General features: G+C 40.0%; 3 protein-coding genes across 4 annotated transcripts; 2 read left to right on the plus strand and 1 right to left on the minus strand.

Annotated features, from left to right (window-relative positions):
- The first annotated feature begins 1,356 nt into the window (after positions 1–1,356).
- LOC116308029 (rasGAP-activating-like protein 1) lies at positions 1,357–10,955 on the plus strand. Its single transcript, XM_031718380.2, has 18 exons — positions 1,357–1,633; positions 1,806–1,862; positions 2,620–2,733; positions 3,165–3,315; positions 3,945–3,985; positions 4,215–4,395; positions 4,470–4,598; positions 4,851–4,942; positions 5,365–5,630; positions 6,083–6,147; positions 6,244–6,365; positions 6,951–7,137; positions 7,715–7,852; positions 8,259–8,403; positions 8,833–9,008; positions 9,317–9,454; positions 9,736–9,871; positions 10,365–10,955. Exons 1-18 carry the CDS (start codon positions 1,569–1,571, stop codon positions 10,649–10,651), a joined length of 2,490 nt encoding a protein of 829 aa, XP_031574240.2. The 5' UTR covers positions 1,357–1,568; the 3' UTR covers positions 10,652–10,955.
- On the minus strand, positions 10,951–15,385 carry LOC116308031 (SWI/SNF-related matrix-associated actin-dependent regulator of chromatin subfamily B member 1). 2 transcript variants are annotated; one of them, XM_089033117.1, is made up of 5 exons: positions 14,859–15,385; positions 13,314–13,441; positions 12,864–13,036; positions 11,589–11,911; positions 10,951–11,120 (listed from the first exon to the last, which is right to left on the minus strand). In XM_089033117.1, exons 1-5 carry the CDS (start codon positions 15,383–15,385, stop codon positions 11,081–11,083), a joined length of 1,191 nt encoding a protein of 396 aa, XP_088889243.1. In that variant the 3' UTR covers positions 10,951–11,080. The 2 variants fall into 2 exon arrangements, with proteins under 2 accessions (XP_088889243.1, XP_031574243.2); XM_031718383.2 differs by lacking the exon at positions 14,859–15,385 and adding an exon at positions 13,741–14,205.
- A 451-nt stretch (positions 15,386–15,836) lies between these two features.
- On the plus strand, positions 15,837–21,801 carry LOC116308021 (uncharacterized). The gene is made up of 10 exons (XM_031718370.2): positions 15,837–16,064; positions 16,182–16,289; positions 16,464–16,660; positions 17,008–17,063; positions 17,645–17,780; positions 18,396–18,520; positions 19,066–19,169; positions 19,719–19,875; positions 20,268–20,747; positions 21,449–21,801. The coding sequence occupies exons 1-10, from the start codon at positions 15,837–15,839 to the stop codon at positions 21,799–21,801; spliced, it is 1,944 nt and encodes a 647-aa protein (XP_031574230.2).
- The last annotated feature ends 25 nt before the right edge of the window (positions 21,802–21,826 follow it).

Below are 21,826 nucleotides of genomic sequence, written 5' to 3' on the forward strand. Positions count from 1 at the left end.
GAAATATTCTTTTTAGTTGCATATTTGGTCATTTTTGGGTTGAAAACTCACTAAATACGATTCCCAGGTTCAATTTATTTACGAAATCTTTAAACTCCTGTCTGCATCTGTGCTTTAAGTTCCTTCAAACGATACGTCAGCGCAGATGTATCCGTTCTTGTTTGCAAACTGGAATCACTTTGACTGGCTTGTGTAATGTCACTTTGACTTCCAATAGAGCCTTTTGACGTCCCTCTAGAATCATCGCCCTTACTCGCAGCCACTTTCCTCAGGACCTGAAACAGGGCAGTCGGAGATACATTCAACTTGATAAGGTCCAGTATAATCTTAAAGACTTCCGAGTCCATTTTCACTCCACTCAGTTTACAAACTTCCAACAGTTCTTCATCGACAGTTTTTGGGTTCATTCGTGTCAGTGCAACCCTGTAAACGTCAGAATTTGAAGCTGAACGAGACATTGTGGCTGGAAGATAACTTTTGAACTTGTTTTACAAACTCTAATGTTCGGAAAATAATAAAACACTGGCTTTAAAGCTTCACAAGGAACTTGCTGTTAATTAGTCCGCCATCTTGAATTCCCTTCCAAACTCTCCCCGTCGAGGACCTGTCGAGAGAACCTGGGCTCAGCTTGAACGTGCGACAAAATCGACCGTACGGAATAATAACTAAACCGACCAAGACATCTATTTTACTGTATAATATTTTTTGCCATTTTTTCTTGTTCTCTTTCTTATATCTCATGAGAAACGACTTGTAGTTTGTCGCTGGTCGTAGGCCGTTAATTAATGACTTAAAGTTAAGACTGCACAAATTAAAGTACTTTGGACAGAAATTATTATATGATTAAACTCCCCATCAAAGAGATGTTTCGACATTTCCGTCAAAAGAACGCGAACATGAAACTAACGATACGATGATTAATTAACAGTACAAAAATGCACCAAAAAGAATTAAAAGATGTTCTTGCAATGCACCTTCCGCCTTGCTGACAGAGTTACCTACAGTACGTACCATCACGTCCCCACGCCTCCCCCCCCCCCCCCCCCCCCCCCTCTCCTTCAACCTCATAGGCATATCATATCAGTTACCCAAGTTACTTTTACTCAAAAATCTAAAAATACGTCTAGTCAGGCATTGGCAGGAATAACCAAATAATCACAGTAAAGGCGGTACAAAGTCACAAAGACTTTGAAAGTTATAAAGAGATCTTCAATACTTTCCTACCCTCAACCAATCAAATCGCTGGATGTCAAATGCTTTTCAAAAGAAACCTTTTCCAAACAAGAATAAAGAGATATTTTTGAGCGAGGTTTATGCTAATTTAGCTGTCAAATAAAACCCAAACAACAGTAAAGATTGGACCTCACCGAGGTTTTAAACAAACTTCGCTAGCAGAAAACATTTGGTAAAAAAAGGGAAAAAGATAGACACAATTAATTCATACGAGGAAGAATTGAAGTCAAAATATTGACACGATTGTGTCAAATTCCATAGTAATCATGGAAAAGCATTGAAGAGTTGATGTGATCTTTTTTAAGTGGAGCGTCGAAGATCGCGGCTTTACAAAGATGGCAAAAAATACTCTGATTTACCTTCGTATTGGCGAGGGAAAAGACCTCCCTCCTAAAGACATGTAAGTAGAAACAAAAAATTAAGCTTTTGACACAAATTACTGATTGCAAATTATTAATTTCAGAGACGCCACTGTCTGAACTCGATAATTAATTACTATAAATCATAGTTCTGTTTAACATAACTCTTTGTTTTTCATTCTGATGATGTTCTTTTGTTTCTTACGTCCCAAGATCAGGGAAAAGCGACCCTTACTGTGCCATCAAGGTCGACAACGAAGTAGTAGCGAGGTGAGATCAATGAAAATTTCATAAAGTACAAGAAATTTTTTACTAGTTTCGGATAAGTGAAAGAATGCTTGTTTAGCTCAATGTTTATAGAACTCGGTTTTTTTAGTGGAATTAAACGTTCACGTTCATGCTTTTTTTCCAATTCTCTCCTCTTCTAATTTAGTCAGCGATTGAACAGCTGGTTTAAGTAATCGACCGAATTTAACTTCAGTGATAAAAAACCAATAGTTGGACTCAATAATGTGATCGAACTTTAAAAAGCTTGCAGAATTGTTTGTTTGTGGTCTAGACAAAACTTAGACGTTTTGACTCCTGATTAGAGCGTACATTCCAATTGTAATGGCTAAAAAATCTCATAATTTATCGACGGATTAAAGAGACTCGTTAATACTAGGTCTAGGGATTTTCTCTTCTCGATGCGTCACTATTCCCTTGAGGAATAAGGCTATACATTGATATCGAAATATTGAGTTTCATTATTTTCAAATGGGACAGCATGCATTAGAGTCTCTTTGTATCTTTGTTATCGAGCGTCAAATCATAGTTAATAGAGGGGACCCTCTATTAACTATGGTCAAATACAGTACAATATGTTATACCATGCAACAGTGTCCCAGAAGGGACATGCAGCAAGTTAGACGAGTTACTGCAAATACGAAAGAAGTTGCTGCATGCTAAACAAGTTGCAGCAACTCGTCTAAAATTACATTAAGAAACTAGTTACTGCAAATGATAAACTATCTTTGACCACGTGCAGGACGGCTACAGTGTGGAGAGATCTCCATCCATTCTGGGGCGAAGAATTTGCCATGTTTCTGCCCGGCGGGTTTACGAATCTTTCCATCACGGTCTTTGATGAAGATACTTTCAGGTAAATGTAACGATCATAATGGTCATTTATTTACCTAATAGGCGAATATATCTATCGAAGCAGCTCTTGCTGTAAACCTTATTACATACGACCATAGTATTTAGAATTTCAATCTAATAAATGTATGCACCAACCTTTTGGGGTCTTCATCTCATAAGCCATTATTCAACAGTACTGGCAACCTCTTTTATACGAGCGCTGGAACGTCAATTTTAGATATAAATTCTGGTACAAGAAACGACCATTTCAGGTCACTACCAAGGATGCCACCCCTTTCAAGGCGCCTCCTTTTACCGATCTTCTACAATCAAGATAGAAAAGTGCCAACCTCTTTTATACGACCAGTCAAATTTTGGACGGAAAATAGAGGTTCATAGACAAAATTTTAGTTGTGCATGCATTTTTGAAGCTCATTATGTTTTTTCCACAAGGGAGGACGATCGAATCGGGAAGATCACTTTTACGAGAGAAGTGCTAACACATTGCCCCAGGGGTGTGGAGAAGTGGTTTCCCTTGTCTCCAGCTTACACTGATGATGATATTCAAGGAGAACTGCGGATCGAAACAACTGTCTTTGTAAAAGTAAGTACCAACATACCATTATTAAACAGACATTGCTTATGGCTGTAATTGTAGGCAGCTTAGTGGAGTCATGGCTTTTGTCGAGCGCGTTAGAGACCACCTTTCCCGCAGTATGGGCGCGTCGTTGCTGCAACGCAAAACTTATATAATTATTTCAGTTTAGCGGGAAAAACGCCGTTTTCAACCTAGTCTCTCTCAGCCAGCGTAGCCTTAGTTCTGAGGCCTCGCCGCAGCGTATATCTTCAAGTGCTTCAATAATATAGTAATATAGGTGAGAATTTACTCTTTCGTTTCATCGTGATTAAGTGAGGGAGCAGCGATCTTGCATGCGCATACTCTGACTGGTTCATGGAAGTTCAGTATGAAGTGCTACTGCTGTGAAACAAATTCTAATAAAGGGAACAGGGTGTGATTGCGAGCAGAGGTAGTATACTGCTTCATTGTCGAAAAGTCTATATGCAGCTGTAGATTCTTATTTAGTGATTTCACATTGCATAACACACCCATAAGGTGAAATGCGCTCCCCTAGCTTCTTGGGAGACAAGCGTTATAGTTGAAGAAACTCGTACAATTCAATAAGCATAATATACTGTAGGTAGAAAATATTGACCTTTCTGATATTTGTTCAGGGAGATGTTACTAAAGTTAAAGTAAAGATTGTCGAGGCGAGGTAAGACAAAATGTATTGAGAAAATTACATGAATCTGGATTTGATTATCCAATTGGTAATACTACAAATCTAAATAAAATAAAACAAGTTAATAAGACCTAAAGATGAGGAGAGGAGAGGAGGAGAGCGAAGGTAAGTGAAGAGAAGGCCCCATCAACAGGATTAGTCAAACCAATAGCAACGGACGAATTAATTAAAGACGTGAATTAAGAATCTATTCCTTCGTTAGAGATCTCCCAGAACACCTGTTCCATGATACCACGGGTCCATTCATCCATTTGATGCTAACAGACAAACAGAAGAGTAAAGAGGCTTTAGCCAATACACGAAGACATTCCTCGGTCATACCAAACAAAGAAGTAACTTCGTACTTCATTCAGCTGTGCGGAGGAGCCAACGAGTCCTCTTCAGTAAGTAGAACACTAAGAAAAACCGCATCCTTCTTGTCTCATTACTGACCCGTGCTTGCCTTTCGTCATTCCAGGCGTCCAAGCGAACTCGTTTTCCAAAAACCCAACAAGTCTTTGAATTTGAAAGCAAATCCTACACCAACGACCTCAAGATAGTTGCTGAAGTACTTGATCAAGTGGATTCGAGAAACTCCTTGGGGGAGGTGAGGGGAGTGCTTGAGGTTCAACATGACGTCATCATCGGCAAAACTAATGACGTCATAGATGTGTCATTAAAAGTTTGTCCTTTGTTAATTATACATTTAGTTATGTCTGTGTGCATGGGAGGATGGGCGAGGGGCAAGACGGAGAGTTTTCTGCACTACTAACACTATCAGAAAATTAGATCAAAGTCAACTCCTGACTCTCTCCCCCACGAGATAATGATACATCGTTACGTTTGTAATATTTTCCAGGCTGTAGTTTTTCTATCAAAGCATGTGGATGGTCAAACCAAGGACGTCTGGTACAAACTCTTTCCCACTCCATACCAAAGGCACCGAAAACCGTAAGTCTTCAACGTTATCGAAATTCACATGGTATAGTCGTTACGTTTCTTAGAATGGACCCTTTTATAAACTGGATGTGAGAAATGGAAATGGAACATGGAAATACAAAAGAAATGCCACAAGTTCCATCGAGAAAAAGTGTGATTTCTTTTGTGTTTTCATGTCAGCCTCGCATCCAAGATTTTGAGAAGGTCCATTTAGTTTCTGGTATTCATCTAGTTTCATCCGAGCGAGTCCATAACGATAACACGCCTTACTGATTTCAGTTCGCGAACCTGTAGCAACTGAAGGCACGCTACAGAAGATACCCCCTCCTCAGGAAAAAAAACTACAGCACGGGAGGTTACTGCACCTTTAAAAAAATGCCATCTTCGCAATCATAAAAGTTGTTCTAATGTGCCTTAATTCCTTATTTTTCTAGAGAAAACTTAGGGAGCATCAGATTAAAAGTCAGCCTAATGGAGGAGTATGTCTTACCATCAGTATCCTATCAACCTCTGATGGACTTGATATCAGAACCAGTCACTGGGATCCCAACCAAGGGAGTGGATGCCATCAGCATAATGGAAGATATGGCTACACTGGACCACGCATGCGTTGCACGTCAAATGGTGAAGATCTTCATTGGTCAGAATTCACTGATATCTTTTTTGGACTGGATTACTAACAGAGAGATACAGAGAACGAGTAAGCGCATTCTGAACATACTCGAACGCTTGAGACCTAATTTTTGTAAATTATACAACACGAAAAACTAGCTATTATAGACCCTTTTCCCTTGGGTGTAATGTTTTCCCCATTACAGATCGTGTCATTAACTAGAGTATCATTTTTTTGTTTAATGGTTGCGTGTAGATCTGGGTTTTTGACTTCCGTCAATCAAATCTGCAACGGTCTGGGTTAGTAATTTTGAACGAAGGAAGACAAAATCCAAGAACCTGTGACCCGAGTATCAGGCCCAAAGGAGGGGGAAAGGGAGGAAGTGAGAGAGAAGAGCCTGCTATTTAAAACTCGTTTCGTCCCTTTTGGCCATGAAGGCTCCTCTCTCCGGCCCTTCCTCCCTTCTCCTCCCCTAATCCCGAAACTCAGGTTAGAAATCAGATGAAATGTTTTTACATTAGATCTGGACTTTTTTTCAGCGAGTCTTACTACATTATTCAGAGGGAACTCCCTGGCATCGAAGGCAGTGGAACAATTTATGAAGGTAAGAAAATAGATAACCCAGCCTTGATGTTTCGTCAGTTCACTTCTTGCCTACCGTATCACTTTATCTGTTGTTTTTTTAATCAATTGCCGTTAGATCGTAGGGATGCCATACTTGTACAGTGTTCTCAAGCCCACTATTGACAGGATTTTCGAGGAACACAAGGTGTGCGAGCTGGATCCATGTCGCGTCGAGAAACCAAAACCCCTAGGAATAAGGTAATGGAATTAGTCACGCATTCTCTGTTCCGACACATTCTTACTTGTTACTAATAATCTGAAATCTAGAAATGACACTATAGACCATCGTTTTTAGTAAGGTACTTCCCGAGACGAACTTGCCGACCTTTAAGTCGCTTTTACCCACAACGATTTCTCATTGAACCTGTCTCTCGAAATACACCGTTGCGGGTCGCACAAGCTTTTGTACGTGCTACAAACACTTGCGTAACTTGCATCTTCAAATTTTTTTGTTGCAGGAAAAGTGGAACTACGTTTTACTTTCTGCCAATTGCACAGCTTTTCTGCGCGATTTAAGTTGCTACGGAATTTCCGCGTTTTATGATTATGCGTACGTCATTCCCTTGAGCATTACTCCTTCTCTTTGCGGTCTGCGTAGCAGGTCCTTAGGGAATTTTTGGGGCCTGGGGATGGGAAGGAAACTGGGGAGGTCACCCCTTTCCCCAGATTTCGCTACGCAGGCTATACATAATCTTATTCTCAATAATATTCTAATAAAAAAACGTAATACCTAAAGTAAAGAGTATATGATAATGATGATGTTTTCTTATGATCGATTATCAGGCGACTGAGTCTTCGTCCAGAAGATGACACGATCGCTCGCAGCGTTTTAACCATTCGCGGTTACCTGAACTCTATCATGACGGCCATCTTGAAGTCTGTTCAAGAATGTCCTGTGTTCATGCGAATTGTCTTCAGGAATCTGGCCAGAAGGGTTTATCAACACTTTGGTGAAGACTCTGGAAACGAGGTGATTCACGACATCCCTGGTTGGGAGAATCAGAACAATTGTAATAAGGGACCAGTTATCTACCGCCTGGTGAAGGGAGGGGGGGGGGGGGTGGTCGGAGAATCACATTAGTTTTAGACAACTGGAGGAGGTATAAGTTATAGTATAAGTAGGGATCACTCACTAACAAGAGAGTAGCAACCACAGTTTTCAAGACCCCAAGATTGGGTCCACATTGAATCAGGGCCGACAAATATAGGCCTCTTCTATTTTGCGCGTTTCTCCGATCAAAATCACATCATTTCCTTTAGTATTGATTTTTCAGTACTTTGAATATATCAATTAATTTGAACGTCATGCACTCATTCGACCCTTTGCAGGAATTTAACGTCGAACTTGGTGGTAAAGCAATAGAATTTAACCTCCTAGAACACGGAAATTGGCTTCCTTTAAAATAAGCTGCATTAGAAAGTGTGACAAAGCTTCCATAACGTATTCCCAGATCAACGAAATGGGAAACACTAAAAGCTACGGTAAAGACTCCTTAGCTTCTTGTTTGCATGCGGGTTTAGTTTTGATATAATTTCCTTATTTACAGGATCTGAAATACCTTGCAATCAGTGGGTTTTTCTTTCTCCGTTTCTTTGCTCCCGCCATTCTTGGCCCCAAGCTTTTCAGCCTCAGGGATCACCACGCGGACAAAAGCACGTCTCGGACACTTACTCTCTTGGCAAAGGTAACACGATAATTAGTCGAATCATGTGTATCTGCTCTCTGAATGGCATTTATTCTTAGCCAATCAAAAAGCACCAAACTGTCCACAATCCAATCGCAATGCAAGAATGCGGAAGCGATTCTAGGGCCAGCAATCACGTTTCCTCTGATGGTCCACAATATCTGTTATAATTCAGCTTGGGTTTATTTTCCTCCATTTTAGACCATGTGTCAGTCCTTTGAGCATTATCTCTCTGCTTACCAGTAACGCATGAGAAGAAAAACACAACATGAATTTGGATTCATGAAGTCAATGAAAAATATTTATTAAGAAAATGACATGTGGCCTGAAATGGGAAAACGATAGCTGAATTGGTCAATTGCTATACTAAGAACAAATCAGTCATTGTTTCCTCTTGTTTATGAAGATAGTTCAAAAGATCAGTAACCTGGAGACGCAAGTCAACTCTCGTAACGAAGAATGGATGGCTCCTCTGGCAGGCAGCATCGAGTTGTACTCTGAACAGCTGAGGGACTTCTTTGATAGGATTATGGACGTGGATGATTCACAGGGTACAGGGAGAAGCTACACGCTTCACTATCCTATTTACTGTAGTCATTCGTTGTCCTAACACATTCTCGATCCCAGATTCCTGTCACTCTTTCGAGAGTGGACGATTCACGGGGTACAGGGAAAAGCTATACACCTCACTATCCCATTTACTGTTGTCATTTGTAGTCCCAAAGTATTCTCGATCCCATGCAGGTTCCTGTCACCCTTTCGAGGAGTATGCTCAGGGCTTCGAGGTCGACTGAGGTTATCCCGACATCACAATTCTGTTTTCCTTTTGTCCCTTAATTGTATGGTCATAATATCATCATCTTCATCTCTCCTCACGCCAAAAGGCCTTGCTTGATATTTTGACAGATGAAGACCTTCATCCACTAGTTTTTGCTGATCGCTTCAAATTTCTTCAATCATTATCTTTTTTCTTCCTTTAGTACCCGGATGTGGCCATCGCCGTAGTGTATTCGACCAATCAGTAATCATTAAAGAAGGCTACCTCAAGAAGTGTCGCTTTAACATCGTCAAGCTTCCCAAGGCCTTCGTGTTCAAGAAGCGCTATTGCTGGTTGAGTACAGAGAACTTCCTCTACAGCCATGCGCCTGATGCTCAGGTTGGTTACACCTACAAAAAAGATGTACAGAACTACAAGCGCATAATATTGGACCGAATGAAAACAACCGTCTTCATGCTATGTAACACTTATCGTTGTCATTGTCCTGCGCGTTATCATGTCATCTACTCACAAGAAATACTTTTTCCAAATAGACCTTTTACGAATTCTTAGATAGCATTATATTCCTTGATTTACAGACGCATTCACTCAGTGTTAGCCTAATATTCAAAATATTCAAAAATAACAATGGTAAAGTTAATTAACAAAATGCACAACTTCAACCATATAAACTTTGAAATTTTCAGACCCGCCAGTTTTTGCCGACACACAAGATCGTAGCGGTAGAAAGAGTGGACGATTGCGCCTTCCAAAAATCGAACGTCTTTCAAGTGATAAGTGAGGAATATGAAGGCGCTTTACAGACACTTTACTTGTCGTGTCAGGTATGAAGAAAAACAATCTGTAACAATTGAAGGGCTTCCTGTGGTAGGAAGAGGGAAGACTGAGAAAGAGATGAAAAGCTTTAAAGAGTCCAGAGATGTCCAGCAATTCCGAGGCCGAGCAAAAAACTGGGTCGAGTTGGCATTCCAGTGCATTGTGGGGTTGTTTTAGGGGACATATTTCCAAGATGGCGTCTACTTCGTCGTACCCAGAAACACTCCCACTATAAAATGGAATGGCAACTCGACCCATGGTTAATACTAATGAGAAAAAACTCTTACAGGATGTCAATGAGATGAATCAATGGATGTCTGCGATCAGAAAGACGATCGTCTCCAATCCACGTGTACTGACTCTTTATCATTCAGGAGTCTACCATCGCCGCAAGTGGAAGTGCTGTGGGAAGGTTAATAGAGCTTGTAAGTAGTAGTAATCGATTCAACACTTCCAACGGATAACAGCCACCGTGTTGAATTATCAGTCATCATTTCCATCAACACCATTAGGACCATCAACATGATCTTTACCAACACCTTCATCACCTCAAGCATCACAGCCACTAGCACCGTTTTTCATCATGATCATCACCACCATTACCGGTCATGAACACTGATCATCACCAACACCACCTTTACCACAACCACCTCCGTTTATCAGTATCATCGTCATCACCATCATTACCACCATCACCATCATAAACTCCGATCATCACCAATGACATCTTTACCACTACCACCTCTGTTTATCAGTTTATCAGGATCATCGTCATCACCATCAATATCATCACCGTCATCACCATATTACTTCCACATCACTATCATCAAGAACACCCTTTTACGATAGATAGAAGATTAGCGTATTTATGATAGCTCAGTATGGGTTGAAAGAACTGATATATCCTATTTCTTCTAGGTACTGGATGTAGTCGCAGCAACGGTCAAGTGATCCTCAGCGACTGGCGAGATCCACTGGACCCCGATGCAGAAATCCAAATGCTCTACACACAGCTCTTCCTCAGCCGCGATGAGCTCCAACAGAAATTCCTTGAAGGCTCGACCGGGGGGGCTAAGGACAAGCCTGGTGAGTGTAAGCCTCGTGATGACGTCAGAGCAGCTGTGGCCAACCTCTTAGACGTGATTGACAGGTTGTACGAGTCACACCGGGCTTTTGAAAGAAGGACATCGAAAATGAAGCTATGATTGCGAAGAAAGGAAAATACTGTTTAACTAGTCGAGGTAGTTTATTTAAACATGTGGTTGAGATTTTTTAGTGAAGGAACCAAAGCCGATGCTGACACTAAAAGAAAAACCTGTCACTGGTGATCCAGCATGATAAATGTCACCTTAATGTAAAAGTAAAAAATATATACATTTTAAATATAAAAGTAACTTTCAAACCATATGAAAAAATGCAAGCTGATGTTGGAAGATTTCTCAGTTACAGAAGTTAAATAAAGTGCAACCTTATTTGAGGCTTGAGGCACAATAAAATAAGACTATTGTATTTTGTATTGTTTATTTACTATAATTACTAATAGACAAAACAAAAGGTCCTCTAACAATTTATAAGAAATACGTTTAGCTCTATTTACATCTTAAAACTATATAAATATTTTTTTCAACCATGTTTCAGTAAACTGGCGCAGTGTTTGCCAAACGTCGCATACGTCTGAAACACATAATAGAAAAATAATCAGTAATGGAATTGATTTCTTTAGTTATTTTTAAAACTGAACAATTGTAATCATATGACAACTAATTTTCCTTCTATGCAATTTCATTTTATAATAATGATAGTATATTTTACAACCATCAATCCTCTCAAGTGGTACTTTCATGAGGTCTGCTCCATACTCCATCTTTATGTGCAATATATACAACACTCAACTCACAAGTTGATTTTTTTAGAGGAAGAAAAACCAGAGAATCTGAAGAAAACCCTTATGGCAAGCTACATAACAACACTTCAAACCATCTCAACTCACAAATACAGTTCATTCGAGACTCAAACACACAACCCCAGATGTAAACTATGCAGTGGTGAGAGGCATGGACACCCAAGGGTAGTGATAAAAAAGGGGATAGCCTTAATGTTGAATTAATGCCAACACAAACAGCTGAACATATGACTGCATACCTTGTATTTCTGTCCTGGTCTCTTAACTTCTTCTCCATCTCAGCATCAGTCAGTGTTTCCAAGTAAGGTCCCCAGTTATCAACATCCGTTCCTGACCGTACAGGGTTATCCAGCTTGGGTAATGGGGCCTCGCTGAAGGCATACGTTTTCTGGTGCCAGCTCAGCTGTCCTCTGATACTGTAGGCAATGGCTGTCACAAATTCTCCACCAAGGCCAAGGTCAGAGCAGAGACCTAATGCAAACTGCTCTGGGTTGTTTTGAGGTTCAGATATATCCCACTCAAACTGATCAACAAGGGAAATATTTCCAACATGGATGTTCAGCTTGTCAAAGTAAGAGAAACATCACTGGTTATTCTAAGGTTATGTTGATGATTTGACTTTGACAATAGCAGTGATAGTGCTTTGTTGGTGTTGTTAAATGTGTCCTTAAATTAACACAATTTGCTATCCAAAAGATGGGGTTGTGCATGATTATTCTCAGGTTTTGTTTATGGGACTTGGGTAACATGCAGCAATACATCTTCCATGTTGATGTTTTTGTGCCCAGTCATGATGTAAGTCTATGTTGACTTGTTCCACTCACAACTTTTATTTGACAACTTCATCAGTTGATATATAATTACTGTATACATCAAATAGGGAAAATATGGGGCTGTGGAATGAAGTGGGATGAAAGCCACTGCACCACGGGCTTCCCAATCCATATCAAAATCACAATAGGATCCAAGCAAGTTTCTCTTCAAACTTTGGTCACATGAGATGTAAAAACATACAGGAAACAAGAATAAGGATGGAGAACAAGAGGTTCAGCGATGAATTTCAAAGATTTAAAAAATAAAGAAGATTTAAAAATAACATTTTAATTTCAAAAGCATTGCAAAAGATCCACTGCAGATGGAAAGATCTCGAATCTTTATCAGTTAACAGCAATGGAAATGGTCATTCAAGAAAAGCCAATCAAAAGATAAACCTTCTTCTTACATTCCCACATGACAAGATTATCTTTTGAGTTACGAATTGTTTTGAGGGAAGCTTTGTTTCCACAATTTTCTCTCTCAAATCTTGTCAAGATGGATCATTTAAATTTCATTATCTTCAAATTGAGCTCAGGACACCCCATCTTTCTTTCTTCATTTTGAATATTTTAAAAATCTGTACCAAAAGTTTGCTTATGAAGTTTTCTCATTATAGTCAGCCACCTTAAAGGATGACAGCTGAACAATTTCCCATGAAAAAAAAAAAAAAAAAAATACCTTGATGGTATATAAAATACCTTGATGATTATTCTTTGATCTTTCTGCTCATTTAGCGTTATTTCTGGTTCCACCTCAAACTGCTTGGCCTGTTGTCTGATAGCCTGTGCGATGGCTGTCACAAATGATGTTGCTGGTAGATCAAGGTCATCACACAGCACTTCTGCAAATGTTTCTGGGGTGATCATAGTTTCTGGAAAGATAACATCCCAAATATTATCAATATTTCTGGCCCTCGTTATCAAATGGCAGTGAGTAAAGAAAATGCAATATGTAGTCCAAGAAAATATCTATGCCTTTCCATCCATAGGTAGATCTAACGATGGTACCCTACCCAGCACAGCTCACAAAGTACTATAATCCCTGCTTGTTAATTGATTTGCGGCACATTGTCAAATATACCACTCAAAGGTTAAGCTTTTATTGTATACTCTACAATGTTAATGGGTTGATGTCGGTAGTTATCTTACCATTTTTATTCCATGTAAAAGTATCTCTGAGTTTCTGTCCTTCAATATCAATATCAAGTCTTATAGGGACAAGTACCTCAGGTTGTGTTGCTGCCTTATGTATGGCCTCCATATCATGGTCATCATAACTGTACAGAAAATAGATGATGATGATGGTGATCAATAGGCATTGACAAAGACATCAATTAATTGATCTTATACAGCACACCACAAGACAGATAAGTGTAAGATGATTGGACGGACAGCATACTGAGACACAAAGACAGGTCAAGATAAGTTGACAGACAGACAGACAGTAATGAACTACACATACAGGCAAAGGTTACAAGCCTCCAACATAGTTATAGACACCCCCAACACAGGCAAACTTCACAGACAGAAAAATATTTGGAATTAATTTAAAGCAGTAAAGTTTTTTCTGCATTACCAAGTGGGAAAAGTTCTAATTCTCTTTGGTCCCAGTCTATTCCTATTGACAGCGGTAGAACAAGGAACTGCATCAAGATGATACGAACTACTTGGAAACAACGTCTGGGGCTGCCATGTTGTCCCACGCTTTGACTTCCCGCTAGCAGCCTGCCTAGAGGATTCCTGTGCCTCTAAAGATATCTTATACTTATCATCATTCCCTTCTAATATCTCTTCAACCTCTTGTGCTTTCAATAAAGTCACGTTGGTCGCCAAGTTATTGTGACCGAAGCCAAGAGCGACAATCTTCTTGCGTTCGTCTAAAGTGGCTAGTCTACGCCATAGAGATGGATATTTCTTGTATAAGGAGCCACGGAACATACGCAAGAAGTTCCCTACTTCGGAGCCTATCATATAGTAATCTCCTTCATCCAGTTGGAAGGACTTTGGTTTTTGTCCGTATGTTCTGAGCGCCATCTTGGATTCGAATGAAGAAAGAACCCAGTGACCTTTGCGTGACTAGATTCCTACCCAGTCCTTTACTTGAGCTAATTTGTGAAATTTTAAAATTTTCCCTCTGTTTGAAGTTTCTTTTCAAAGAAAGTATTGCCTTCTTACGTAAAGATTTGACTTTTCTTGATTAAGAAATTAAAAATGGATATCTTGATAACAATTTCCACAGAATTATTCGTAATTCAGAGCGCGCAGTTTGACTCTTCCCACCTCAACTTTGTCAAAAACTAAAAACCTTTCGAAAAAAATAACGAGTTTTCTATGAAGAAAATGATATTCCTAACTAACCCCCCTTATCATTAATTGTGAGATGAATAGAAAATGGATGATTCGGCAAAAAATGCACCGATTTAAGCTTATTTCCACTTGAATTAAGTAACGACGTGCAAAAAAATTGGCTTGTTCTCTCTTTGTTGTAGGGGTTCACCCTGTAGGGATAAGTTGTTCCGTGTAAATGGGCTTTAAGAGTTCCATGCATTGTAATTTAGCAGGAATTGACATTTTTCGAGCCAAGAAACAGTGTTACAAATGTGTAAGAAACGGTTCATTCTGACTCAAAAAGAGGACGTCATTGAGACTCGAGAACACTGAAATCTTCTCAAACAAACCAAGCTCCAAACTTACCCTGGTTTCAATATTTTCCTTCTCAGATGTTCTCGCTTCATCAAGTCAACTTTTTTCCCCGACATCTGTCCAGATTTTGTGCCCAAAGACACTGCATTCAAGTGCAAAACCGATGAGTCGAGTGTTTCCCGCGAAAATGCCATGACTTGAAAACCGCGACTTGCCAAACTTGGCCGGCGGGACCACGAAACCGCCGTACAGACAGGGATGGGAGTGTCTGGTAACCTATCCCTGTACTTCGTACCAGCTCCTTGTAAAATCTCCTCAATCTCATCTGCTTTAACAAGCATGATATTCGAGTTGGATAAACTGTTGTAGCCTATGTCTAAAGACAGTAAAATCTTGCGCTCGTCAAGATTAGGAATCCGGCGCCAAAGAGAAGAGAATCTCTTGTAAAGGGCGCCTTTTTGAAGATTCAAATAATGACCGACTTCGCTGCCAATCATGTAAAACTCCCCTCCTTTTTCTAGTTGAAAACATTGTGGCTTTTTGCCGTTAAAATGAAATTCTCTAGTCTCGTTCTCCATTTTTGAAAATAAAATCTGGTGATAGCCCATAATGCCGCTCGACAATGATTTTTGTTTATAGCATGGGAGGGGTAGGAGAGTCCCTTTTTGACTCACTATAGGAATTTGACTTTTTACGTCAGTCAGTAATTTCATAATATATAATAAATGCTACTGAATCATTTCTTTATCATTTCAAATTTGTTTTGTTCTGGAAAATGACAACCACAGTAAAAAATAACATTTAGTCCATGCAATGAAACAGAGTTGCCAATAATTGAGCGATGGGCTCCCTGTGTCCTACTATTTGCATACAAAACGTCATAAAGGAATTTGAAACCGCGCGCGTACATCGTCCAACAAAATATGATTACCAATGAATGCTTCTATTAGTTTTGTCCTAGAATAGGCCTATTATTTTTATAGTTATTATACGATTTTTTGAAGAGTTCAGCATCCTTTTTGGAAGAAAATGGCGGCAAAAAAGTACAAGTACAATGTCATCAAGGAAGCGTTTGCGAACGCAAGTTCGCACTTGACGCTGGAAGAAATTGAATGTGAGCGGAGAGGATACAAGCTGACTAAAACTATCCTTGGATCTGGAGCTTACGCTAAAGTAAAGATGGCCTATGCTATGGAAATAAAACAAGAGAAAGACAAACGATTGTCAGATGACTTACACACGAAAGGACACAATATAGTAAGAATTCTTGCGATAATATGTGATACGATTGTCCTTAAAGAAAGTGAACAAATGGATAGATGGAGGACTGCACGAAGAGTAAATGAATAATTACATTTTTTGACAATCTTTCAGGTTGCAATCAAAATTATTTCAAAGCGACAAGCACCGATAGAATACCTAAACAAATTTATGCCAAGAGAAATCGATGCTCTTAATGCAACTGCTAGACATCATAACGTGGTAAGATATCCAGTGACAGTTTACTAAATGTCCATTTCTCTCTCTCTCTCTCTTTCTTCTTACTTATTTCCTTTCTCATTCCATCGCATTTTTTTTTCGACGCTGCGTCTTCCTTATGATCTGTTAGAATTTCATTTCCCATTTTTCGTTTTCATTTTCCATTTTCCTTTTTAGATTCAGTTATACGAGACATTTCAGTCCAACGACAAGATTTTCATGGTCATGGAGTACGCATCCAAAGGGGATTTGTTGGATTACATCAATTCTCGCTGTCGCCGATGCGTGGGAATAGGAGAAGATCTTGCCAGACATTTTTTTCGTCAACTGATCGAAGGACTTTCACATTGTCATCGCCGCAATGTCGTTCATAGGTAATAAAATAGTTCTAACATAATATTAAAACAAATATTTCTTGTTTTATGAGGGTAGCACTCAATAGCGGCGCCAGTGCCGGGCTAACGAGCCTTTGGCCCTCATTCCACGATCAATTAGGAATTTAGAAGTTGATTTTTGCAGAGGGAGAAAAACCGGACCGAGAACCTGGAGCAAAATCCTGGAAGCACAGAAGAGAACCAACAAGCAACTATATCGGAGATACAAACTAATGACGACCGCGGTGATAGGCGGCACATTTTCAGCGTGCAACACGAGCATGAAACTTGCTTTGCAGTTATCGCTTGCTCACATACTAAGTTATTGAAACACTTGTTCTTTGAAGGGACCTGAAATGTGAAAATATTTTAATAGATGATAACAACGTCATCAAGATTTCAGGTAGGTCATAATCATATACCACGTGGCTTATAAAGGAATTTGTGAGCCTTGGGCTCCTGGCCTTGGTTTTCCGATTTCAGACCACCTGTCCTTCCCTTGAGAATGAAATACTTTGTGTGAGTTGTATCCATATTCAATTTTCTTCTCGTTCTTAATCGTTAAACAAAGAAATGATACTCTAGAGAATGACAAGTGATTTAAAATGAGAAAATATTACACCCGAGGTTATAAAAGAGTTCTATTACGATTCTTGAAAGGTAGCCGTGCCTTTGTATCGAAGCGAGACGAACGGTGAGCTTGCAATAATAGACGTGAATAATTGTACAAGGTGTTAATAAAAGGTCTCAATCATTGCAAGCCCACCGTTCTTCTCGCTTCGATGCAAAGGCAACCTTTTAAAATGGCGCAGGAAATTATGAAGGAGACTATTTAACGCCGAATAATCATTGCTGAGGTGCAACAAAATCTATCTTGGTGATCATTGTCTTAACCGCACAAATAATCGCTGGAGTAACCGCTAATGCCGAATTATATAAGATATGCTCGGAGCACTAAATTATTATGTGATTTTTTGTCAACAGATTTTGGGTTTGCGACCCAAAACCCTAGCAACATGGCCAAGCTGCTTGAGACATTCTGTGGGTCGTATGCATATGCTGCGCCAGAGATTCTCAAGGCACAAAAATACGATGGGAAATGTGCTGATATATGGAGCTTGTAAGTATATCATTTCAAGTTTTATCGAGCTCTGAAACTGAATCTCTAGGCTGATTAAAATTAGGGCACGGCTAACACACATCGAATTAATAGGACGTTTGCATGATGGCGTCATTTGACTCCCACTACCATAATGCTTCGTGAATTTTCTTTCTTATCTAAATTTGTATTCCCTCATGAGAATAGTAAGACAATTGGTGCTAATCAACTGAACAAAAGAAAGTGTGCGAGGGAGTCTGGTAGTAGAGGTCAATGACGCCATCATGCGAACGTTCTATTGGAAGCTAGCCCGCTAGGTTATGTTAGGATCTCTCTTGAGAAATCCAACCCGAGGCAAATGGTGGACGTTCGTTGAATGCAAGGAAGGAGAAGAAAGAGCGATCATTTTATTTTGGCCGCAGTTGATTGCGAAAGGTTGTGACTAGCTCGAACTACACCCATGTCATTTTATCTTCTCGAATGGTAGCAGCGTGTAATATAAACAAAGAAATGATACTCAAGGAAATATTTTGTATTCAGAAATTCGATAACTTTGACTCTAAAGAAGAAGAAACCTTTTGCAACTCAATCTTGTCAAACAATAACTAATCAATTTGAATTTTCTTTGGTACGTAGAGGGATCATGTTGTACGCCATGATGTGTGGGAAGCTTCCTTACAATGACAACTGCAGTCTTCATTCGCTGATCTTACAAACTAAAGGAAAACTGACATTCCCTATTCGTGGTTCCTGTTCACCAGGTATTGCTATATTCTTCTTCTTTTCTCTTTTCTTTTGTTGTTGTTGTAAGAAGATTGCTGCTTTTCGTTTAGGAGATTTTAGTTACGAGTCGATGTAAGGCATCAAGTGCAAGTAGTGATAATATTTTTTCATTTTTCTATCAGCCAATCACATGCCTATTTTGGTCCTAGTTATTTAAGCCAGCTGAGACCAAAACGAAAGGAGAAAAACGAGGAAAATGGCTGGGAAGCAATTCCTTAAATTTTCTAAGAATAGTCCCCTTCACAGTAGTCTCCCTCGCATCCGTTTTTAGTGTCGGTCGTCACGCAACGGAGCGTTGCGTGACGACCGACACTAAAAACGGATGCGAGGGAGACTACCTTCACAGTGCCTTGCGCCATCTTGAAAGGTAGCCGTGCTTTTGCATCGAAGCGAGAAGAACGGTGAGCTTTCAATGATAGAGGCATGGCGCAGGGAATTGTGAGGGGGACTATTAAACGGCATAATAAACGAATCCCAAGAAGTCCTTGTGACGTAAACAAACCATTTTAATTTATTTTGTAAGAATGCCAAAGGCTTATCCGGGACATTTTGAAAAACGATCCCAATGAGAGAATCACCATCAGCCGAATGCTTGTGGATCCTTGGTTGAACGAAGGCAGACAAGAGGTAAGGCCAGACAAAACATGCATGCTCTGGATTATGAACATTTGACTGTTTACGGATACGGAATGTAATTGGGTTAAATGTTGTATCTGTCAGAAAAAGAACCTAGATACTTAAAAAAATTTAGAAACATATAATCTAATATATACTGCTGTGCAAATACCACTATACTTTTGAAGTTATAATCCTGTTCTAGCATACACGTGAATTTAATTTACTTCACGAATAATGTATTAAGATATATAGAACAAGAATATCTTAAAGGTCAATGTAACATACTTTTCTCCCTTGAAGTAGAAGTATGCTTCCTTCACATTCAATCGTTTGATGGACAAGGACTTAAAACCGTAGGCCCCGTCTGTCTTCACTATATAACCCTATGAGGCGGACGTAAAAGACCCACTGAAGACGCTGGTGACGACCATCTTCGATGCCTGTGCTAAACTCTACAGGCCCCACTATAATTGGCAAAAAAGCTGTTGTGGTGTCCCTGCCCTCATGGGGAAAAGCTAAATAAATAAATAAATAAAGATGTGGGTATATATTTGACAGATTCCAAGGACATTATTCAAGAAAGGAATTTCCCCCATGTTATCGCCTCATGTTGAATCTTTACGCGAGACGAAGGGACAACGTACGGGGACACAGGATGTTGGTTCCAAAACCCCCGAGCCGCCGCAGAATAGAACAACACGATCCCAAACACCAGGTAATCTTGCTTCTCACCACTCAGGCATGGGTGTCACTTTTGCGCTTGCCTATGGAAAACGATTGTTGTAATTGTGGAACTGTCCGCAAAGTGAAACCGTTCAGTACCATGACCGTGCGTTATTCTAACAATTTGGCTGGATGAGCAGCAATGTCATTGGTTCTTAATCATGCGCTGTTACCGTGCCGTACTGTTACGGTGCGGTATCCTAACAATTAGGCTGGATGAGCAGTAATGTCATTGGTTCTTAATCATGCGCTGTTACCGTGCCGTACTGTGCGGTATCCTAACATTTTGCCTGGGTGAGCAGTAATGTCATTGGTTCTTAATCATGCGCCGTTACCGTGCCGTGTCCAGTGTGATTCACACTTTTTATCTTATCATATTTTCAGTTGCAAAACAAGGATGGTCATCTTCGCCAAAGACACCCGAACCCAGCGCGGTGACGAAGCTCTTACACAAGCGTAACGCCAAAAGACTTGCTTGCAGGGCATCAAAATCCCCGGCAATAGACCCATCCCCGGTCCTCGAGTCGATACCATCAACTCCCGTGGATGATCTAATGGACAGGTTGTCACCTTCTGTTAATGGACGCTCACCCGCCTGTGCAAGAAGCCTCACTCCTGGGGTACAAACGAAAGTGACCAATAGGAAGGAGTTGCCCGTAAAAATTGCGCGGATCATTACGGGGCCGGAAACTCCTAAAACATCGAAGAACTTGACCCGGGAAACGTTCGTGATAATGAGTCGAGCGACGCACGAGTTACAACAGCATAAACAGATCAGGAATGATTTGCGTGAAAATAGACAACAAGTATGGAGATATGTCAATGAGCTTTCGTCACAAAACAAAAGATATATTTCACCAAGAGGTAAGATAGACTAAGGCAGTAAACCATTCAAAATGACGTGCGCCGGACGCACGATGCACGGACGGTCTTTTAGACGAAGGCCCCGTCCACACGTCGTATCTGGATGTCTTGAAAACGGAACTTTTTCTTTGCAATGGCCTTAAAAACTTTTCGATCTAAAACAGTTACGTGTGGACGGGCGAATACGATTCAAAAACGTTACGTTTGAACGGGAGTTTTTTAAAAACGGAATATAAAAAATCTGTTATCAAAACTATTAAAGTTACGTGTGGATGGGGACAAAGTTAATGAATACATGAATGCGGAATTTTTAAGCTTTCGCTCACTTTATAAACGAGGCCAACCAAACTACCAGATTGAAGAGCTAGAGATTTACGCGTTATTTCTACTACTTAAAAACAATGAAATACACTGATGAAATAATTTATAAGCTAGGAAAGTAGTATTGGAATGATGTATCATTGATCTCTAGCTGAAAAAACTCAGAAAAACAAATCAGAGTTCCTGATTAGGAATGAAATATATTAATCTTATTTTTAGCCATCTTCTTAAGCAATTGTACCTGCCTTTACTTGTAATTTAATCAAGACCCACCCTTTGAATGAAAGCTTGAATCCTTCCACTATCAACTTACATCCCATCCTTCCTTCCTTCCAATTTAAGGCCTGCCATTTTATTTTCTTTCCCAATCCTCTATTTAGAAATAAAGTCCTGTGCAGTTAAATCCAATCTTCTTCTCAAGACCGTTTGCCTCGACACCCCTCCAGAAAGTAAGAAATTTTGCCAGTCAGGCATGGCACCATGGAAACGGGTCATCGTCCACCAAAGGCATCATGGATCACCTTCAATACCTAGCCCCCAAACAGTCAGGCGTGACGTCAAAAGAGGAAGCGCCAGCTCTGGTTCCAACCAGAATATCTTTTTGGAAGATATGATTTCAAGCAGCCCGATGTATGAGAGACCAGTTCGAGGGGTTTTGTACAAGCAAGGCTCGCCACGGAAGAGTGTGTCGCCAGCAAGACGCGTCTCTTTTACACCAAATAGAAGAAGATAGGCCAACTATTTCTGCATTTAGCTTG

The sequence above is a fragment of the Actinia tenebrosa genome, unplaced genomic scaffold, assembly GCF_029948245.1.
Source record: "Actinia tenebrosa isolate PJP-AT-01 unplaced genomic scaffold, QUT_ActTen_1.0 PGA_scaffold1__47_contigs__length_23844297, whole genome shotgun sequence".
Taxonomy (NCBI): domain Eukaryota; kingdom Metazoa; phylum Cnidaria; class Anthozoa; order Actiniaria; family Actiniidae; genus Actinia; species Actinia tenebrosa.

Bases quoted from the DNA above. Each gene is read 5' to 3' on its own strand.
- LOC116308021 (XM_031718370.2), top strand. From the start codon at position 15,837: ATGGCGGCAAAAAAGTACAAGTACAATGTCATCAAGGAAGCGTTTGCG. The intron at 16,065-16,181 runs GTAAGAATTCTT...ACAATCTTTCAG, and splicing joins ACACGAAAGGACACAATATA to GTTGCAATCAAAATTATTTC. The intron at 18,521-19,065 runs GTATTGCTATAT...TTATTTTGTAAG, and splicing joins TCGTGGTTCCTGTTCACCAG to AATGCCAAAGGCTTATCCGG.
- LOC116308031 (XM_089033117.1), bottom strand. From the start codon at position 15,385: ATGGAGAACGAGACTAGAGAATTTCATTTTAACGGCAAAAAGCCACAA. The intron at 13,037-13,313 runs GTAAGATAACTA...TTATCTTTCCAG, and splicing joins TTTTACATGGAATAAAAATG to AAACTATGATCACCCCAGAA. The intron at 11,912-12,863 runs GTATTTTATATA...TACTTTGACAAG, and splicing joins ATCAAAGAATAATCATCAAG to CTGAACATCCATGTTGGAAA.
- LOC116308029 (XM_031718380.2), top strand. From the start codon at position 1,569: ATGGCAAAAAATACTCTGATTTACCTTCGTATTGGCGAGGGAAAAGAC. The intron at 1,863-2,619 runs GTGAGATCAATG...GACCACGTGCAG, and splicing joins GACAACGAAGTAGTAGCGAG to GACGGCTACAGTGTGGAGAG. The intron at 7,138-7,714 runs GTGATTCACGAC...CCTTATTTACAG, and splicing joins GTGAAGACTCTGGAAACGAG to GATCTGAAATACCTTGCAAT.